General features: G+C 38.8%; 1 protein-coding gene across 1 annotated transcript; it reads right to left on the bottom strand.

The window, feature by feature from the left end:
* Positions 1-274: 274 nt before the first annotated feature.
* Positions 275-13,107, bottom strand: tuft1a (tuftelin 1a). Its single transcript, XM_061777603.1, has 12 exons — positions 12,907-13,107; positions 7,520-7,600; positions 6,136-6,237; positions 5,576-5,662; positions 5,334-5,384; positions 4,720-4,806; positions 4,101-4,211; positions 3,056-3,279; positions 2,296-2,401; positions 2,122-2,205; positions 1,812-1,906; positions 275-867 (listed from the first exon to the last, which is right to left on the bottom strand). The coding sequence occupies exons 1-12, from the start codon at positions 12,982-12,984 to the stop codon at positions 795-797; spliced, it is 1,179 nt and encodes a 392-aa protein (XP_061633587.1). The 5' UTR covers positions 12,985-13,107; the 3' UTR covers positions 275-794.
* Positions 13,108-22,347: the final 9,240 nt, after the last annotated feature.

Here is a 22,347-nt window from a genome sequence, read left to right as displayed (position 1 = left end):
TCGTCTCTTCTCGCGCACTGAATGAAGCAAACGCCACAGGATCTCTTTGTAGACGTGCAGGTTGATCGTTTGGCCCACACTGGAGGGCAACACTTGTAGTTTAGCTTTGAAATACATCTTTTATGATGCCATTCCTGGTACAGTTTGTGTAATGTGAAATGTGCTTTTTAATGTGTTGCAAAATATTGTTTATCCTTGTTATTTTGACTGAAGCAAGCCACAAACATTCAGACACCTGGGAACTAGTTTAAAGAACATACAGCAAGACTTGTAATTAGTCAAAACGGTTTAATAATATAAATAAATATAAAGTAGAAAGCTTTGAGAAAATTTAAACTTGAAAGGACATTCAAGAGAACACATTTACATCATGACAACAAACTGAAATGATGAAAAGGGGAAACAAATGACTTTTATGAAGCAGCTTCAATTCCTGCAGTTTCATTAAGTGCTTACTTCAAACTATGCGGTTATTTTACATATGCAAAACTTAAATAGCCTCTATAGTCAAGTTTCATGCTACACACTCAAAAGTGATTGGTGACATGGAAGATGCAGATAAGATTGATGCTACATTACTGTTTGTAAACAGTCTTACCATCTACATTAAAGCCTGTTGCCCTTTGCGTACATTAAACATTTAAAAGTACTGTACGGGATAAAGAGTGCAGCGCATCCTTCAAGAGCGCAAATCATAGTAAAAGCTCAGCTCGGATATTCCGGTGTGAACACGAGGTGGTCTATCAGAGTTTCAGTCCACATACAAAAAAACGCTTTGGTGCTTCTCCCGAGACTCAAGACTTGATCTCGATGACCTTGATGAATGGGAGCGGCTTGTTGGAGGAGGTGGACAGCTTGAACGGTTTACTGCCAAGGCAAGAGCGAGACAAAAGTAGATTTCATTTATACACTTCATTAGGTACAATTAGTCCATACAGCAAGAAGAACGAAAAAATCCATATTTACAAAGATGATAAAGCTCAGTTTTGAGGAAGTATTCGTCTAACAATTTGTCTATTATTGAAGTTGCAATTTGCAGTGGTGTCGAACCAACATTCAGGAAAAAAGATTTACTGCACCCCTACATACTTCCAGTTTGGCACTCGCGGATTTACCTATTTGTGGATTTTTTTTTAAAACTTATTGGTGATATTCCGTGGTCTTTTGTTGTTGTTGGGTTTTTTTTGGGGGGGGGGGTGAAAAAACATATGGTCTATGTTAAGTTTGTGTTTGAAAACAATTCTGCTGAACCACAATTCAAGAGCAATGTCTGATTGATCTCATTGGTAATTTTAACTTGATTTTTCTTAATTTAATTCAATAATTTTTTATTGTTAGTTTTGTCAGATTCAAGTTATTTCTGTGACCACTGTGGGTTTTTCTTGAAATTAACAGACTGGTACCAACATTTTTGCCCATGTGTGCACATTATCCAGAGTCCCATTAATTTAGCTGTTTTTCCCCCTAAGATTGCTCAATTAAAATGTATCTATCGTTGTTTGAATTTTTTTTCGCGTTAAATAATTGGTTATTTGATTTATTGTAGATAATGACATAAATATTAGTAAAATTAACAAATGTATACAGTATATAGTGCTGTTTTATTATTAATATTAACACTTGGTAAAAAAAACTAAAAAAACGTGACAGTTAATGTCAAAATGTTGCATGAGATTTATTCTTTTTTTTTTTTTTTTTCCCTTAAATGTGAGCAAATTGGAAGTTAAAATGAAATTTTCCACTGTATTTGATCACATTTAGCGCCTTTGGGCTTTTCCAAGACATGTTTGATCTGACAAAATGAAAGTTACCTGTATACAATTTGTGGGTTACGCTCCGATGAAAGGTAAGAATTGCTCTTCTGTCCTCCCATGAAGTAATCCATTTTGTCGTGCATCTCTCGGTTCTGCACACAGACGAGGTCACGCGTCACATAACGGAAGCTAAAACGAGCTTCCTCAAAAGAGACAATAGCTCCATTTTGTCTTTCACATATCACCTCCCTTGGCAGAAAGGTGGATTTGGTTTTATCCCCTCACATTTATCACCTCATCACTTTGACTCCAAAGCAATAAAGTGAGGTGGGTTTTTTTTTGGGCCGAAGAAGATAGGCATCCTCACCTCGGCTTCCAGGAAAGCCACTTTCTCCTCCAGCTCTTTGATGATGCGATCCCGCTCTTGGATCACCATGCGAGAGTTCTGAAGCTGAAGGCGAGCACACAATTGGATCAAACACTGACGCAAATATGAAGACGTGTTCTTTCCCCGAATGTTGCAACATGCGCCTCGTCCCACCTGTTCAATCATGTGTCTGACTTTCCTCTGCTGGCTTTTAAGCATGTCATCCAGATGGTGAATCTTCTCTTTGAGAATGGCAACTTCTTTTTCCAACTGCTCTGCCCTGAACAAACACACACCAAAAAATAACGGTGAGTCAGAGGTCCCGTCACTTCACTGCAGTCGGACCAAATTGAGGACGGTAACATTGGTCAATCAAACATCGCCGTATAACCAAATCAAATATGATGGGGAGGCGTGGAAGAGGATCTCACCCAGCTTGGCTGTGAAATTTGGATTTGGAAACCACTGTAATGACTAACAGATCCCTGTAGATGGCGGTGTTGCATCACTTTGGATTTGAGATCAGCACAGCTTTTGAGTTAAAAGATAAAGATTGGGGAGTGAATCTCGGCTTGTCATCGATTACGTCGTTGAACGTCGGACATGTTATGGCACCTCGTACTCGAACAGAGTGTGTCTATGTATGGTATGAACAGAGTACGTGTCGCCGTTGGTGGTAGAAAGTATGAGAAAAGATGACGCAGTTCATGGAGTAAATGGTGAACGGCATGTAAAAAAGCCACTAACCCCCCCCCCCCCCAAGATGGGTCTCTTCTTTTACCCTGATAAATTAGCCCAGGACCAACCCCAGAATTAGTTCCCAACATCCAAACACACAGTGGTCCTCTAAAAGTCCCCTGTTCCTGTGTTCTAATGTTTCAGAGATGCCATGAAATTATTCGTGCAGGTGTTGGGGGCCGCGAAAATTCCTAACCTCTGCTCTCCCTCGGGGCCCTCCTCTCTGATGTGGCGTAGCTCACGCAGTTCCTCCTCCCGTTCGCGAATGCTCTCCTTCAAGGTGGCGCTCTCCTTCTCCATGCCCCCCAGTAACCTCTGGAGCTCGTCGATGCGCTGGTCCTTCTTCTCGACGTCTTCCTTCGTGCTTTTCAGCTTGTCCTCCTGGTCGCTCAGACGCTCCCTCAGCATGTCGCCTTCAGCCTGGAGGGAGATTGGGTGGTTTATAGCGTCGCAAAAATCATACCACCTAAAAATGTTTAGAATTGCCTATATCAATACAGTTTAAAACCGTAAATACACCACGATCTATGGGTTGATATTATTTCAAATTCATCTTACACCATTTCCCTTGAAAATAAATGTCATACTGATTTTTTTAATTTTGAGAAAAATGCACTGGAAGTGCACACCTTCATGCAGCTAAGACTCCATAACTTCCACGAACCACCCACACTAAACTTACTTCCTCCCTGAGATACAAAGCTTGTCTCTTGTCGAGATGTATCACTTCAAGATACTTCTTTGACACCAATTGCTGTACTATTTTCCTATTTAGACAGGGCTTTGGTGGTATATTGTGGCATCTTTGGGTGTTTCAGATAGAGCCCCCAAAAATGCAAATAAGGGAGTTTTTCTAACTTATAGCTGAGCTGCCAAATATAAAAACACAAATAGGTTGACTAGTGAACCATGTGGGGTATTGCTGCATTTTATACATAACGCAAACATTTGAAACCCACGTTTACCACGTTTTGTTTCTTTGCAAAATGACATTCTCCACAGTGGCCTGACATGCGTTTGACAGCATTTTTGTTGTCAGTTGTCCTTTGTGAACGAGGATCTTTTTGACGACGTGTGGACGTGAAACCTTTCATCGATTCATTTTCCCAGATTTTTCGAGCTCAGTGAATCTCAACCACTGATTCGACTCCTATCTCAAGGCAGCACTGTATGTGTCTTTGCTCATCAAAGGTTGGGAAACCCTGCACTGGATAGTTATTGATGTAAAGTTAGCAAGTCACCTGCAGCCTCTCTCTCTCCTCCTGGTGCTTCTTCTCAGCGTCTTGCAGCTGCGCATACAGACGCTTGCTGACTTCTCTCAGCTTGGCCCTCTCCGCCTCGTCGTCCGCCTCCTGACAGACAGACCACAACAATGACAACATGAATACTTGTTCAATGATGTCATGTGAAATCCTGTCCTCTCAGTGGAGTGGGTTCGGCACAGGCGAAACCAGGACTGTTGTTATCGTTGTGCGTCATTGAATTGCCACCTATTTCGCTCCTATTTTTGCAACCGTGGGGTTTGACTCACCAGAACGTTAATGGGATAATGGTGCAAACACAGCTTAAATGATGAAGACAGAAACCATCCGATTAGGACAAAGCATGTATGGAATGCAGGGACAATAGGGAGAGCCTGAAAACAAAGTCAAGGAGGCACACTGTGTGCTAGCAGCTTATCCCCTGAGGTGCTCCGTGTATATTTACTCTCATTTTAATCCTAGCTCATATTTAATTACAGTCACGTCTCTGTTTGGCTCACTGTTACACTCTACACCTCATTTCCTCACTTGCCTCAGGGTTTAAATGTCTGGAGATACTTTTACCAACATTGTCTGGAACGAAACAAAACAAACTCACCTGACCATCACTTTTGGTTCCGCCTTTTTGGCGAGAAGAGGTCATTTTCTTGAATGGAGATGAGACCTTCCACCCGTTAGTGTGAATCTGGACACAGAGAGGTCGAGAGGCGAGGTGAAGCACAGCACGGGATGTGATGCAACAATTGAGCAGGCGCCAATCATTTCGATACACTTTTTTAACATTCCAATTTCTATTCAAAAGTTATACCTCAGGCTGGAGGCATTGAAGAGAGCAGCGTAGTTTAGCGTGGAGCTACATAGGAAGCTAATTATCGTATCCTCAAAAAGACGCAGCAATGACAAATCTGCTCGCCCATTGAGCAACCAGCGGTGTGTTATGTCACCCATATGGTACCAACTTCGGACGCTTGGAACTCTGGTTGACCGGGTACTAGAAATAGTATCAGAAACTAGCTGTTTTTGCAAATGGAAGCGTGTCAATGTGGGAATCACTGGGTAACTCACGATACGACATCGAGACACTTTGCCAACGATACCGATAGATACAGCGATTGCGTGAAACCTTGCAGTGCTCCGCGTTAAATGTAAGATACATATTGAATAGAAATTTTTTAAAAAAACAGCGCCATCTGGCGAGCCGGAGTTGCCCACCTTATTTTTCGACGCCATCTGCTCCCTCAGTGTTTTCAGGCAGTAGCGCACCTGTGTGAAATGCAAACACATTGTGTGAAGCCTTGTGTCCATCTGTTTTGGTGTGTAAACAAGAGAGCGGCATGACATAACATTCAAAATAGGAAACACAAATGCTGCCAGCGGTGTGACCGAGAGAGAATGTTGAAGACTGAAGATAAGCTCGCATTGGGGAGCGATCACACAGCGTTAAGGAGGCTGACCTCTTGTATCTGGGAAACCTCATCTGACAGCATCTTCAGACTCTGGTTCTGTTTATGAGACTCTTCTCTGCGGGCCTCCAGATACACCTAGAAAGTTAGTTTACTTGTTAGTAAGATCATACAATAACCACACAATTGGTTTCCATGAAAATGGGGTGGTGGGTGTGTCAAGCAAGTAAATTGGTGCAAATCCAAATAAAAATGTGGACACAGGATGTATTTTTTCCCTTTAGACATTTGTACTATATAACATCAAAAGCTTTCACACTGTAGCTGACCATTTTGGTTCTTTCAATGCTTGGTTTATTCGTTCTGTCATTGGCTCGTTGATTGGCGGTTGGTAGGTTCATTAATTTATGTGTTCATTCGTTTTCTAGTTGGTTCGTTCATTAGTTCTTTCATTTGTTCACTCATTCGTGCGTTTGTTCAAACATTCATTGTTTTTTTTTCATTGGTTGGTTGTTGTTGTTGTTGTTTTTTAAATTTAAAACATGTAACGGTGAATAAAAAGCTTTGTTTTAAACTGAATAACTGATCTTCGGCAATAATGTCACACCCACCTTGATGACCTCTACTTGCTCTTCTGTAGATTTGATTGGTTCTGGCGGCAAAAGCGTCCTCTCGTTGGGGGGCTGCACCAGTGCAAACGCACGTCCGACAGGCTGGAGATAAAGACAGAGCATTTAGAACATTGCATGAGCATGATGGGTGTGTTTCCAAATATTCCCAGATGTGAACGAATGAAACATGGATGAGGTCAACTGGGAGGGGCTGCGACATGTTTGGGATCGATATTGCCAAACAACACTTGGCGCAAAGTCACTAAACTATTAAACTGGAATCTGAGTTGAGGCTTGAGCAAGGCACATTTCTTCACACTCCCATTGGAAAGAAACAGCACAAGGTAGGGAGGGACACGCGCACGCTGGAAGAGGCGGGAAGAGGTTATGTAACAACCTGGTGCAACTTTTGTTCTCTTCTTGGTAGAATGACGAATTTCTCAAGAAGTCCTGGGCACTAAACATATGCGAACCTCCTTTGATGGGAAGCAGACGTGTCTCGTTACACACACACACACACACACACTGTGTGTAACGTGTGTGTAACGTGTCTCGTTACACACACACACACACACACACACACTCGACCAATACGGAAACTTGTAAGTTATCATTCCTAATACGTTACAGGAACCAGACATTTGTCATTTAGGATCTTACTAACTACACTGCGAGTTAAACCAAGACGATCCTACATAATTCTATATGATCTGGTAAAGTTTGACATGTGCAGTATCTTAATACTGTTATGTTTAATGGGATTTTCCACGTTACATTTAAATTGCTTCCAAATGTGCAATATTAATAAATGAAAAAACATTAAAATGCAAAAAAAGTATACAAATATTTACATTAAATTATTTAAAAGTGAATGTTAAAATACACCACAAATAATTAAAATAAGTACAATCATGTTTAAAAAAAAAAAGCAAAAAAACATGCAAAAACAAAAAGTCAAATGATAAAAATACAAAAAGATAAAATGATTGAAAAGTTTTAAAAAACTTATAATGTACAAAATAAATAATTTAAATAAATAAAAAAGGAAAAGCATGCAAACACAAAAAAACATTTTAAAAAAAAACAGCAAACAAAAAAAAAAAATAAAAAATAAACAACAATGAATTCATCAATGTATGGAACATGACCAAAATCTAAAGAGATCATCCTTGGAAAAAGATTTATTTATCATCAAGAAACTAGGTTGTAGCGATCAAAAACTACATACAAAGTGACACAGAAGCAAACATACAGTATGAAAACATACTGTATCCTTCTTGGTGTAAGAGTTCACGCATGCTTAAAAATTGAATTTCCAAATCATACCATGGCATCTAGACAACACTAATCTTCAGCGCAGTTAGGAGAGGCCCAAAAGTCTTACCTTATCTCTTTGCTGCTGCTCTGAACTGCGAGTCGCTTGGTTCTGGTCGTGCAGTGTGAGTCGCAGTCGCCTGCACCGCTCCTGGAAAAAGCAACAACGATAATGAGGAGAACCCACAAAGAGACCGTTATGTGATGGAGAGTCCGATTGGCCACTATTTCCCAAAAAGAACGGGAAAAAGTGAGTCACTAAATGTAGAAGTCAAGGGAGGGAGCAGGTTAGCGATGGGGTGGGGGTGGGGGCTTCAAACGTCAGAAGGGGAAGTAAAGTTATTTAAGGCTACACAGAGGCTTTAAATTGATTTCTGAGAATGTGGACAGAAAGATTTCATGTCAGGCATGGCAGATGGTTTCCATGGCAACAAAGCCGCACTGTAGCCATGACTAACAAAACAAAAGTGGCTTTACGACATATCGCACACACATGCGAGACAATACAAAGTTTACTTTTCTTTCAGTTCTCTGATGGGAAGCAGGAAAAGCCTCGGCTGGGAAGTGAAAGGGCGGGTGTGTGTTTGTGTGGGTGTGTTTGTGTGTGTGCGTGTGTGTGCGCGTCCCAGTGCAGGGAACCCTCCTAATTGATGCCCCTTGTGTGTGTGTGTGCGCGCGCGCTCCAGCTGCGAGGGAGGAGGTCAGCGCCATTATATAAGACATTCCAAAACAACAAGTCTTCTTCTGGTGTCTTGACCTCATGCCAAATAGGAGACACGTACAACATGCAAAACGAAATAAATGCCTGCACTGTTGTGACTGTAAACACGCACACGCAATATCAGTTACATAAGTGCATTTATATCAAATCAATGGGTGATGTATTCAAAATTGAATGTAACGGGGCATGTTGAGGTGTGGTATTTGATGTGTGTTAAGGGTGATGATCGCAGTGAATGTGGGTGTAACTTCATCTGTCTGATCCCACCATTGCTCTCATTCGCTATTTGGTGTTTGTGTCTGTCTCGCTTCGATCGCATTCTACCGTACTGAACGTTAAGCACGCACACCGTCAAGCGCATCGTTCGGCCGGTTGACGGAACAGTCTTAATTGCGGGTGTTTAAATTTCCACCTTAAAGGAGCTCAAGTCAACTTAAGTTACGGAGAAATTAATGCCTTTAAAGCAACATTGCGCATGTAAAAATCGAACTCTAAATGAACAGGTTCACAATTATGTGGCTGTACTACATTCATTATATCGCTGAGAGACTCAGCTCACCAACTGTACTTTTGTGGTATTTGGCAGTGTTTCTCAAAGCGTTTACAGACAAAGAACAATCATTTCCCAAAACAATAGACCTACCCAACTAGTACAACAGTATTCAGTGGGCCAACAGAATGGTCAGCAAATACAGAGCAAGAACAAAACAGGAGCAGATGAAATGAAAAAGGGTGTGTGGAGGGCCTCCTACAGTTTGAAAAACAGAAGTCTGAAAAGTCTCTCTTTTGTTTGATACAGCCTGCTCACGTTACATCTGAGCGCTCTGATGGGCCATTTGGTGGGGGTCTCAATTAAGGGGGATAGAGAGAAACACTGGGACCATTGTTGGGAAGATATTACACAAGTAAAGAGCCAAGCTATTTACGCACACACATAAATGCCAGCAGCTGTAACACGACACTGCCGCCATTGGACAAAAGGAGATCTGCACAGAAAAAAAAATTAGAATAAAAAATACACAAGGTGAGCCAGTGTAAACACTGACTCCATAACAGGGCAGAAATGTGAGCCTGGGTTGGCGCACACACCAACAAAGGGCACAAAAGATGGTGAGCTCCATGCAGGCTGGCTGGCTGGCTGGAGGCTTTCAAAGGCTACGGAGACACTTTGTGCTCTACGTTGGCATCAGGAGGAGGCCAAGGCTGAATTATGTGAGCACAAGGAGCGAAATCCCGAAAAGCACCTGCCGCATTCCACAAATGACAGTGCTTCTTCTTGTGTGCATGCATGCGTGTGTAGGTGTGTGTGTGTGTGTACTAAATCACTCACTCTGCCCTCCCCTTGTCTCCTCTTTCTACCTGCAGCACAGAGGGAGGCAATCTGAGCCGCGAGGCTCACATGCTTACACTTTTATGACCACTGAGGAACATTTTTTTTCCATGATAGCGCATGCAATTGTGCCTCCCCCATGTTAAATAGGTTAGGTCCACACTCTTGCTCTTGAAGAAAATGGTGGAAGGAAATTGGGTTAACATTGACAGGATTTAAGTGTTGTTATGGAACAAAGTGCAAGAGTGCCTACTCAGTGACTGCTGATAAGTACATATTACTGGCTTCATGCCCAACTGCATATATGCACTGTATAGAATTGTTTATCCGTGTACAGTCGTCACAAAAACCGCTGACTATCCTTGCTCCTTTTTCTTCACGTGTGCATATATTGTATGGTATTCTGTGTATATGGAATTTATGAGGTAAAGTGGAGCTGAAACGATTAATCAAAAAACTCGAACAATTCAATTGCAAAAAAAAATAACAAATAAAAAAGCCAGAGCAAAATCTCTGCCTCAACGCTTCCTCGTGATCAGTTTTCCACACAGGCTAATGCTACAGCTGACTCACGCACCACTTTTGTGTAAAAATAAGTTGGTGCGATGGCGGCAAACAAAGCAGAATTATTTCACACTTACAAAAGAAGGTTAAAAAAAAGTGCAACGTGTCGTACCTCATTAGCATATCTACAACCGCCAACATCAATAATAATCAAAACACGTAGTAAGCACTTTCATCCAGGAGCTCCTATGGCCAGGCACTCAACATGCAGACTAGCTAAGGGTTAGCTAGTTAAGAGCCAGGAGCTAACCTGAGCTCGAAGTAGCCAACTCTAACTCTACACTCTCATTCGCTGACGCCCACATCACTCACCAGGCCAGGATACGTCTTTTAAAGCCGCAAACACTAAGTCACAGATATTACAGCATGGAACATAGATGGCACCCCCAAGTGGACAAAATAATACCAGCACCTTACGTGCCCATTTTCTTGTTTAATAATGCAAGATCTTTTTTTTTCTGGTTACTCAATTAATCGATGTGATAATCACTAGAACAAAGGATTCTAAAAATATTTGATAGGTGCAGTCCTAATGTACAGATGTCAAAACAAGGTGGTCTGTCATCCACATTTGCATATACACTAAAGTATTTTTTATAGGGTTTACAATTTCCACGTACAATACTGCTGACTTTTCCTGCTACTGTTGATACTCACGTTCCCGCTTCACACTTAAGTGTAATATAATGAACAAGGACTGTGCTATAGTCATCCATTTTCTGTACCGCTTCCCCTCACTAGGGCCGTGGGCGTGCTGGAGCCTATCCCAGCTGACTCCGGGCGAGAGGCGGGCTAGACCCTGAACTGGTCGCCAGCCAGTGACAAAGGTCTGCTCTATTCTACTCTGTGTATACTGCGCAGTATCTATTCATGTATACAGTTTGTCATCCACATCTGCATGTACTGTATGGTATTTCTCATTCATTTACAGTAGTCCCATACATTGCTAGTCTCAAAGTACAAAGTTTTTCTTTTTTATTCATTGATATTTTTCTTGTGTGCTGCTGGTTCCCACTTAAAAAAAATGGAATTCCCCCATTGCAGAACACTAATAAAGCCTTATTCAATTATATTGCCTTTTAATTGAGTTCTTTCAACATTTTTAAAGAGAGTGGCACACCTGTACAGGTTCCGAACACTTCCTAACACTTACTGTCTCCAAATTGGACTTAATCAAATGTGAAGGTTATAGCGTTAGCATGCCTGATGTCGTTACAGACAATTTCAGTAGGCATCAAAAGATAACTTTCCACGTGTGCTTTACCTTTTTACATTTAAAAAGAACAAGTTTTTAATCAGTGATGACAAATAGCAAAAATACGATAATAGAATGGGAAATGGAACTTATTACGACATAGGAAAGTGACACACACACACACACACACACACACACACACGACTGACCTACACTAGCTGCTCAGTGCAATATAGCTGAATGTAAATGCATACAGTCAACTCAGTTTAGTCTTTTTATGTGTGATGTAAACAAAAAAGAAAAAAAAGGAACACACAGGAACACACAGTAATGTCCCTCTGCACGTTCGACAGCGCATCATCATAGTTAACGGCGAGTACATTATTTGGTGGACTTATGTGACTGTCAAGAAAGTTCAAATTGGAAGTCAATCAACATCTCACAACAGATTGTGGCTGGCTTGTCATTATTTGTGATGCAAATTGACGGTAAATTATTAAACTATCAGGAGTGATAAGGCTCATTGAGGTGACGTGCACAGACGCTCGCGCTCATCTCCCAGCTTGCCCTCAATGTGTCTGAGCGTGTGTGCGCGCCGTCTAAGCTTGTTCAAAGGACGCCACATGCACAGGTGCCGCTGTCACCGCTTGCCAATGTGAAGGCCTCACAGGCTGTTTGCGCTAATTCTTAACTCACAAGTCGCAGGGCATCCAGGGGAGAATTAAAAGTTAAATGAGTAAAACCTGAAAAATGAGACCATGCATGACGTAATTTAAATGTAAGAGTAAAAAAAAAAAAAAAAAAAAAGTTTGATCCAGATCTGATCTGGATTAAAACTCCAACATTAAAAGTCCCATTTCATAATTTCAGATGTTTATTATACCTGTCAAATGGTATTTGGTTTGTTGTGTTTGGAGGACATCTGAATCAGGATTAAAAGAGATTGGAGATACGAGCATCTGAACATGTAGTGTGGGAGTTTCCATGATCAATTTGTAATGACTGCAATCTGGATTGGATCAAAATTGAATTTGGTGTCACATTTACAGCTTTGTGGTGTCACATCCATAGAGCAAACTTAGTTGAAAAATACATTTGCAGCAAAAATGTTAAAATGTATAACATTCCTATTATTTCCTGTGTGAATTACCATCAAAAATTTAAAGGAGCATCCTTGGAATACTTCTGAAACATAACATTATTCTATTTAAAAAGAAAAGAAAAGAACATACATATAAAATACATATTCCGTTTATTAATTTAATCAACAAATACAATAACGCATGCAAACAATACAGATAAATTGGTGAATTACTACAATTTATTAAATTATTTCTATCACATTTATATGATTTGAAACTTTGCGACTTTTATTTTGTATTTTTTATTTTTTTTTATTTTGGGGGTATTACTTTTAGACAATTTAAATAGGTCGTTTTATTTGAAGTATTAAAAAATTACAAATACTTAAAAATATACGTATATATATATATATATTTTTTTTTTTAAAACCTGTTGATTCTTCAATCATAAACTAGAAATGAATAAAGACACATCCAGATAAATAATCAATGAAGTAGTACACAGAAATAGGTGCAGAAATACGACTTTTCTATGACTTTAAGTGACAATTCTAACGTATCTCACCTTGTCATATTGTTGTTTTCGGATGTCCTCCACCGTGCACAGACTTCTGGTCCCGCCGTTCATCATCATGTCTCTCATGTGATAATAATAATAATAATAATAAATAGATAATCAACAATAATAATAATAAAGAGTCCAGGTAGACGCGAGTCCCGGTTGCGGCTGCTGTCTGTCCCGGTAGTGTAATGCAGGTCCGAAAACTTCACACCGGTTGCCTCTGATTGTTTTTCTTTTTTTTCCAACGCAATCTCTATACGTCACAGCAGGGACACGCCCACTCAAGCCCCGATGACCAAATAAGGAGATTAGGAGGAGGAATGGACAGAGACAGGACGAGAACAGAAACTGGTCCATTGTGGCTTCAACCAAAAGGAACACATTTGGACATTTTGTATTTATTTTTATTATTTTTGAAATATACATATTTGTATTGAAATAGGATACGCAAGTTTGGTTGATTTGATTAGTTATATATTCAAACAGATTAGACATACAAACAGATTAGATCATCATGTTCACTTTATGAACATTTATCTCTCTTTCAATATGATTTTATTTGTATTTATGATTATTATTATTGCTATTCTATTTTTTTTTTTGTGGTTTGAGTATTTTCTTTTTTCTAAAGTCTTAAATAGTGGTGTTTCATTACATTTTTGTCATTATAGTTAGATGAAAGATAAAGACTCGTGAGAATACATTTATCCATCCATCCATCCATCCATTTTCTGAGCTGCTTCTCCTCACTAGGGTCACAGGCGTGCTGGAGCCTATCCCAGCTATCATCGGGCAGGAGGCGGGGTACACCCTGAACTGGTCGCCAGCCAATCGCAGGGCACATACAAACAAACATCCATTCACACTCACATTCACACCTACGGACAATTTAGAGTCTTCATTTAATCTACCATGCATGTTTTTGGGATGTGGGAGGAAACCGGAGTGCCCGGAGAAAACCCACGGAGGCAATTCATTCAAAATACATTCTATAATCAAATTTTTGATAATAATTTTTCATAGTTATATTTCATTTGTATTAATCATTATATAGTTTTATAGGCAGATGAACATTAACTGTGAAGGAAATGGTCGCAGGAAATAGGGTTAACACTAACCGGATTAAAGTGTAACTTAAAATAATGATAATAATAATAATAAAGGGTAAATTCAATCACTGCTGATATTGATATGAGTTACTAGACACAATTTCTTTACGTTATTTGATTTTTTAGATACTAGTCATTGTTTGGCTGATTTTTCTGCTTTGACTTGAGAGCAAAAACCTCAGATATGAGGGCTGTATGGTGACAATGACCTCAACTCAATTCACGCCAAGCAGCAGTTTAGCAGATATGTGAACAATTCTTCAATAAAAGAGGCTTCAAGCTGTTTACGGCCACTCAGTTAATGTTTACTGTCAAACATAAAAGAAAGAAATTATGTGTGTATTTAAAACCACATAGCTTTGCCTCAGGAAAGTACGTTTAGCTTAATGCTAACAAACAATGTAAAATGCCATAGAAGGGCAAACAAATATTGCCAGTGTTGTGGCGTTATAACCAGATACTCAACGGATATTTGAACATAAAATGGTGGAGCAACACATGTACACAGATAATATAGCAATATTTCCATGCATATATTCTTCATCCTCTCCAAAAAATGACTAATATTACTGTGGCTCTGTAAGCATATTTCTATTATAATATCCCCAGGTGGCAAAGAGGCACACACCAAAAGGAGCAGCACAATGTCCGTAAAATGTAGGCAATGTGAGAAAAACTGTTTAATTTCTTTACATTCATAACATATTTACATATTCGTAGCATATTTATACATACCCTGCTAGAAACAAGCACTTTTTTAAGGACACTACTTTTCACACAGTGCCATTACCCAAAGTGACTCGGCAAAAAATCATGGTGTTATAGTGGACTGAATGCTCTCCTGTCAAATGTACATTATGAATATTACCAAAACTAAGTTTTTTCATCTTCGCAATATCGCTACGATACGGCCCATCCTATCTGCTAGTGATGCTGAGATCATAATCCATACATTTGTTATGTCTCGACTCTACTATTGTAATGTGCTGCTTTCTGGTCTTCCCTTGTCTAGTATGAAAAGCCTGCCGTTAGTACAAAACGCTGCAGCAAGACACTTGAGACAAGCATGAGAAAATTTGATCACATTACTCCGACAAAATCATGAAAAACACGTTTTTGGGAGGGGAGGCTGGAACGGATTAATGGCATTTTCATTCATTTCAAATGGAGAAACTGACTTGAGGAGAGTGTTTTAAGGTACAAGCGTGGTCACATAACGAATTTAACTCTTATCTCAAGTCAACATTGTATTTTCATTTTGTACGACTTCCAAATCTTTATATAGATAATGTTTTCTTTAATTTGTATTGTCTGATCTTGACGAAAAATACATTTGACACAGTTTAAAAATTACTAGATCAGAACAGATTTATTATCTTTGTCCAGTCTCTTGTTTTGGATGTCATGAAACTGAGTGGGTGTACCAAATGAAGTTTCCCATGGTAAGATAATGTTGAAAACAGACCACACAGTGTTCAAAGTTGGCACTTGCATTCAGCACATCCTGTTTGTGTTTGTTAATAAGTCACAGAGCACCTGGCCCATGTTGTTGTCCTATGCTACCCAATGACCACGCAACATGGCCCATAAGCATACAGTACAGGGCAAAATAGAGTTTCTTTCGACGGTCGGCAAGTTTTTGTTCTCCGGCTGTTTAGTTTGGATAACTTCAATTGAAAAATAAATACAGTCTAATCTAGTTAAATTTCAAACCGCAGGAGAATAAACAGGACATAACTGCATAAGCAGTCTGGAAAACTAGAACAGTCTTTTAATAAAAATGTGAATCCAGGCTTTTTATCTGTTTGTATTGCAGGCAAGTCTGTAGTTAGGAACAAGGCAACATTAGAAAACAGAAGCAGCTTTGTTCTGTTGCTGTTTATCTGATTCCAAGTGATCCAGATGGGCGCAGACTTTCAATGAGATAAAGATCTTAATGACATTAGCGGTCGACAAAGAGGGAATGACGCTAAATGAAACAAACAACAACAGCTTCACAGAGAAACCTCAGTAAACACGCAGAAAATGATGCAAACGGGACTAATATATTTTCAGACATGACATTATCTAACTTGGGAGTTTTTCACGTGAAAGGAATGCAGCTGAGAACAGACTGAGATAATTAGCCCAATGAATGACATCAGAAAGCAGATGGTTGCAAGCAGCACATAGTTACTAGAAATGTCTGTTTGGTTCCATGCATTCACACCAGAATGACTCACAAGAATACCTCCTGACCAGTCTCAAAACAAAACAACAACATATGACAAAGAAACACCCAGAGAGCTGATGTCTTTAAGATGGTCAAGTGTGAGAAAATGAGTAATTCACTGATCATGATGTCACTTTCCATTCTGAAAACCTGTTTCTTCTACTGGGGAATAAAAGGATGTGTCAGCAAAGTGTATAAAGGTACTCCCCCCCACCCCCCACCCCCCTCCCCCTGTTCGACTGTTAGGTCAAGCAGAATGGAAGATCTGTATCCCTTTTATGCAGGAACAGTTTTACTGTGTCACAGTGGAGTTTTTAAGCTTCAAATTCATGGTGGGCCAAAATTAAAAATTGGGACAACGTCACGGGCCAAACTCAATATTTAATGAAAAATCACTGCGATGTGCAGGTTTCCTTTTTCCGCGGAAATGTAGCGTTAAAGTTTATCATATGACAATAAACTTACATTTTGCTGAAACACTGAATCTGGAATAAACAAACTAATATTATAAACACGGGAAATCAAATTTGCGATAAAAGACAGTGGTATTTGTTTGTTTTGTATTTAAATAGATAACATTAATTCTTTTGTCTCTCTATCTACAACTACCTTTCTTTTTCATGTAAATCTTTTTTTTTTTTTTTTTTTTTTTTTTTTAATTCTTGCAAAATATAAAATGGAAAAGGTAACCTACTGCCTGGGAATTCAAAAAGTTAAACTTGACCAAATTCTAGTAAAATGGATAGATCATGTTACCCAGACAAGTATGGACTTTGATAACTGCACCTGAAACTAAACCAACTTCATTTCTTTGTTTGAAGAGGTAAGCTGCCTTTATTCATTTGTTTCGTATTCAAAAAAAGAGGGTAAAATGGATGTTCTGAAACGATGCTAAAAGTGATTGTATTTTTGTACAGAACACTTCACTAATGAACAGATAATGGAAAAAAAAATGTTTCTGAATCATAAAGCTTCGAATCCCAGCTCTGGCCTTCTAGTCTACTAGTATGCTTTTTGTCTTCATTATTAAGACCGTTAAGTGCACTAGTAAGAACTGTGTTTTGCTAGAAATGTTTTCCTCACCACTAGTGCCATTTTCTCCCGATATTATTAAATGTGTTGTTGTTTCACTTGTGCATTTACATCTGCACTGCACCTTGAAAGTGGTACCTCTCCTAATCTCATTGTAAACTGTACAAAGACAAATAAAGGCATTCTATTTGCATATTAGTCCACAAATAACCTTACAAGTAAACTACTCCGCTCCACCAGTAACACGACTAGTCCCAACTAGTATGTAAAGTTGTATTATGTACGGTAAAAATATTTTTTAACTATGACTACAAAAAGGCACATTATGCTTTTTTTCCCTTGACTGTCTGACATTAAATCAGACTAAACTTCTGTTTGAGGTCAATTAGGACTACCAAAATTATTTTTCCTAATTTGCTAAATGCCAAAATAGTGAGAATGATTTCTTTTTTTTTTTTTAGACAAATATATAATAAACAATACAATCATGGTGAAAAAATATTGGCACCCCAGGGGTGCCAATGTTTTAGCACAACTATGAATTCATGCACTAGGCCTCCTGGACCTTACTAGCAGAACCAAAATGCCCACTATTAGTTTTGCATCATTAGTAGCAAGTACTTGTCCACCTTGTATATCAAAGTTGTCCTACTAGCATGCATAAATGTCATACAATAGTATTTAGTAGGCTTTTCCTGCCATTTTGTTGTTACTATACATCTGTGCAGTGTGATGTCATGGTCCACAGAGAGCTCCCACAGCATCAGAAGGATCTCACTGTTGAAATGTATCAGTCAGGAGGAGGGTACAGAAGAATTTCCAAGGCATTAAATATACCATGGAACACAGCAAAGACAGGCATCATCAAATGGATAAAATATGGCACAACAATAACATTCCCAACAACTGGACATCCCCCTAAAATTGATGAAAAGACAAGAAGAAAACTGGACAGGGAGGCTACCAAGAGGCCAACAGAAACATTGATGGAGCAACAAGAATTTCAGTTTTTAAAAATTATTTTTTTTTTTTTTAGAGTTTTTAATTTTTAGTTTTTTTATTAACCTTTTTCCCCCAATAAGAATAGAAAAGTAGGTGAACCTATCAGGAGAGTCAACTTAACACACTAAAACTACACACTAACACTAAAAATACTGTGAACTGTCATGAGCAGCCAAGCCTAAAACCACACATCTGAAGGCACAAACAAAGTGTCACGAGATACGCCACACTTCAAAAACACAGCAGGGTGCCATACTGAGTGTTTGGCATATTATTTTACATTGTCTGGGAAATCAGGGATGCGATGGAAACTCCATCCCCGCCCTCAGAAAAAAAATTCCACTTCTAATTAATAGTACACCTGCATAACAGGTCGCTCGGAGGTTTGGTTCCACTGGATGGGTGGTGGAGTATCAGCGACAGTTGGGAGTGAAAGTGTGACATCGTGAATGCTTTTGAATGCCAAGTGTTGTTTTTTTGGGGGTGGATTTTAGTAGTTAAGCTTTATGCCAAGTACACACAGGGAACCGTGGAACACAGGCTCCCTGCAGGATCTTTTTTATTGCATTTTAAATGAATACAGTAGACATAAAAAAATCTGCACACCGCTGTTCAAATGGCAGGTTTTTTTTTTTTATATATATACAAAAAATTAGACCAAAATAAATAATTTTAAAACTTCTGCCACCATTCATTTTATTTATTTTAAAGGATTGTTAGAGGCCATTTAAAATGATCTTTGTTAATTTGTTATATTTTAATTTGCATTACTTTTGTAAATTTATATACTTACATGTACCAGTATGTTTATTTTTATTCATGTATTGATTTCATAATTTACAAAGATAAATTAGACACTGTGAGTGGATTTTTTGTAATTTTTTTTTAGATAAGTCACACAAAAGCTCTCTGAGTGGTTTTAGGTTTTTATTTTACCAGGACAAGCCAAGTCACAACCAAAACAAATATGTTTTATAATTTTAGTAATAGTTTCTAAAATTATTTATTCTTTTAGTATTAATTTATTGCTTTTATATAATATTAGAGATTACAGATACAATTGTATTTATAATTTCTTTTTTTAAAAATCAACTATGATTCTTAGTTTTATTTCATTAAAAAATATAGATTTTCTAGATGCACGTTTTAATTATATTGATTTCTGTAATTTTAGTTTTTAATAGGTGGTTTATTAATTTTTTCATTGGCATTAATTTTGTATCTTTACATAGATTAGATTAGACATTGTGGGTGGAATTTTGTAGTTACAAGTCACACAATAGCTCCACAGGAGGTTCAAAGTCAACACACAGGACGTAGAAGAGTAAAACCGGCTCCCTGCAGGATGCTGCCTTTCATGTCTGTTTAAAACATGGGAAAAATCAAAGGTTGGAATAGTTTACGCCTGAAATCAACGATTTAATCGCGTTCTTCTAGTTAGTGTCAAAGAAACAGGATCAATGATTGTGTTAATATTAATCGCAAGGTGTTTCCCAGCAGTTCTCTCATTTAGTCAGCTAGGTGGAAACCTTTGAAATCGTTATCACAGAAACAAATAAAAAGCAACACTACTAACAACAAAGCAGAGCTGGACAAGAATCATGTGGATGAACACGTCGCCGTTAAAAGGGGACAGCAGACTTAGGGAATTGTTTTTTCGTTTAATTTTTTTTTGGAGGGGGGTGTCGTTTCCAGAATGTGTGAACCAATCATAATAAACGGAAACAATGGAGACACCAGATCAGAACAACAGTAAAGTACAGTAGAGTGGAACTGCCAAAGTCGAAGGCTCGAAAATGTATAACAATGCAACAAAAATTATCTGGAAGAATTTTTAAAAATTAGGGTACCAGTGTTGGCAAAGACGAGCATATTTTCCCACGTGTTTTGTTAGTGTCCACTGATACCATGGGTGAACTTTTTGACCATAATTTCAAAAGTAATGTTTGGTGCAAACACAAAACTGCTCACCACCAAAAGAACGCCGTACCTACAGCAAAGCATGGTGGTGGCAGCATCATGCTTTTGGGCTGTTTTACTTCAGTTGGAACTTTGGCCTGAAACTAGGCAGAGGGAATAATGAACAGGTCAAAATATCTGTCAATGTTAGCACACACTCTTCAGGCTTCTGCTAGAAAATAAATGTTAGGAACAACCCACTAGAACAGCTGAACTTTATTTGAGGTTAATCAGAGGTGATTTGAATGGTTGCAGGTGTGTGCTGACTCCCATGAGTTTGAATGGGATGGATTATTTTTTGTCACATCCCCAGTTATGAGGGTGTGCACACATGTACAACCACATCATCTCAGGTATTTTTACTTCCCCTCTCAAAGTTTTCTTTATTTTTCTCATGAGTTATTCAAGTAAGATTAGTATGGAAAAAGTTTTATAATGATTTAATGTTTTTATATCACAAAAACCTGGCATTTAAACAGGGGTGTGTAGACTTTAAAATTCACTCAAGGCCTGGCTAGTCATAGATGTATAAGGAGGATTAAAATTAATAAAGCGTTAAAGTGTTTACTTAATACTAAAATATAATTTATTAATTTACCAATTTAAGGGGGGGAAAATCGCTAAATTAAATTGTTTATTTAATAATAAAATGTAATTTATCATGTTTTAATTTACCAATTCAAGGGGGGGTAAATGCCTAAATTAATACAACAAATACTGCATAACCCTTGTTTATGTAAATGCTCAGTGGGGGCCATATGTGGCCTATGGATCATAATTTGCTGACCTCTGGTCTAGCGTCACAAATAATTAATCAATGTCACAATCAATTAATTTTACCAAACAGACCTTTATGTAAATGGCATAAAACTGAAAGCGTGCTGGCAAATGACAAGCATGAAAATAACGAGAAGCTCTGCAAACTCCCATCGCTCCATTACATGCTGCATCAGTCAGGCCTTTTCAAAGGATTATGTTGTTGCAAACATTTGATGTACAGTTGCATGTTACTATATATAATGGTAACAGTTTGGTAATAAGTGGTATCGCTATTAAAGCTGAAATCCACAACTGTATTTTGTTAAAATCGCCAAAGCTAATACTAGAGAAGTCAAAATTCTGATCCTGCTGTATTCTTCAATAGTTTATTTTTGTCATGTGTGTGTGTGTTCCGGGTTTTGTCTTCCCCCCCTGTTTCACACACACCTGCTCCTGTGAGCATCTTCACCACCTGTGCCTCGTTCACCCTAATTACCTATTGTATTTAACCTCGTGTCTCATTCCCTCTCGTTGCCAGTTCGTTGTACCTTGTCGTCGCGTTCCAGCATTCCTTGTTTCCACGTCATAGACTCACAGTAAGGCTTGACCCTGTTCCGATTATCGACCGTGCCTCTTTGCCTCATGTTTTTGGATACTGTTGCCTTTCTTGGATTGCCTGCCTGTGTACCGACCTATGCCCGTCTATTAAACCTCTCTTTTTGGAAACTGTCCATTTGTTTTGGAGTTGTGCATTTTTGGGTCCTATCCGCTGTTCCGTTCATGACAATTTTTTTATATTTAATGAATGCCCGATGGCCCTGTTGTTGGCGCAGCGGAAACGACGTAGAAGGAAATGACAGCACGGAAAGGAGGTATAGCAATGGGCAGAGCTTAAATATTTTGCGTTTCTGTAGCATAAAATAGTCATACAATAATTACCGTCTAAATGAAAACAAAAATTGTTTGCTTAATAAACGCACAAATGTACACGCATATCCCGCTTGTGTACATTTTGGCCGCAGGCTTTGCTTTTTTTATCCCCAGGTACATGATAGTTATAGTTAATTATTGTTGTAAAACACAATAACGTTTACTTTCTAATGTATATTATTTGAATATTTTAGGGGGAACCCGGAAATGTGTTAACAGGTACTGTAACACCGCAGTGGTTCGAGAACGTATTTGTACACAGGATATTAAACTATTGACAGTTTCTCTCGCCCGTTTTATTTCCCTCGTGGGTTTCAACAGCTATATTATATACTGTACTACGTTGGTATATATTCACCCGCGAGGGGTTGGGAAGAGGGGGGGACGGGGACAGTTGGACTCGGCACAGCCTACGTCATATCGAAGCGACGAGCCGCTTTG

This window comes from Phyllopteryx taeniolatus, chromosome 6 (genome assembly GCF_024500385.1).
Source record: "Phyllopteryx taeniolatus isolate TA_2022b chromosome 6, UOR_Ptae_1.2, whole genome shotgun sequence".
Classification (NCBI taxonomy): domain Eukaryota; kingdom Metazoa; phylum Chordata; class Actinopteri; order Syngnathiformes; family Syngnathidae; genus Phyllopteryx; species Phyllopteryx taeniolatus.
The sequence above is the reverse complement of the archived record's forward strand: the minus strand, read 5'-3'. Positions and strand labels throughout refer to the sequence as shown.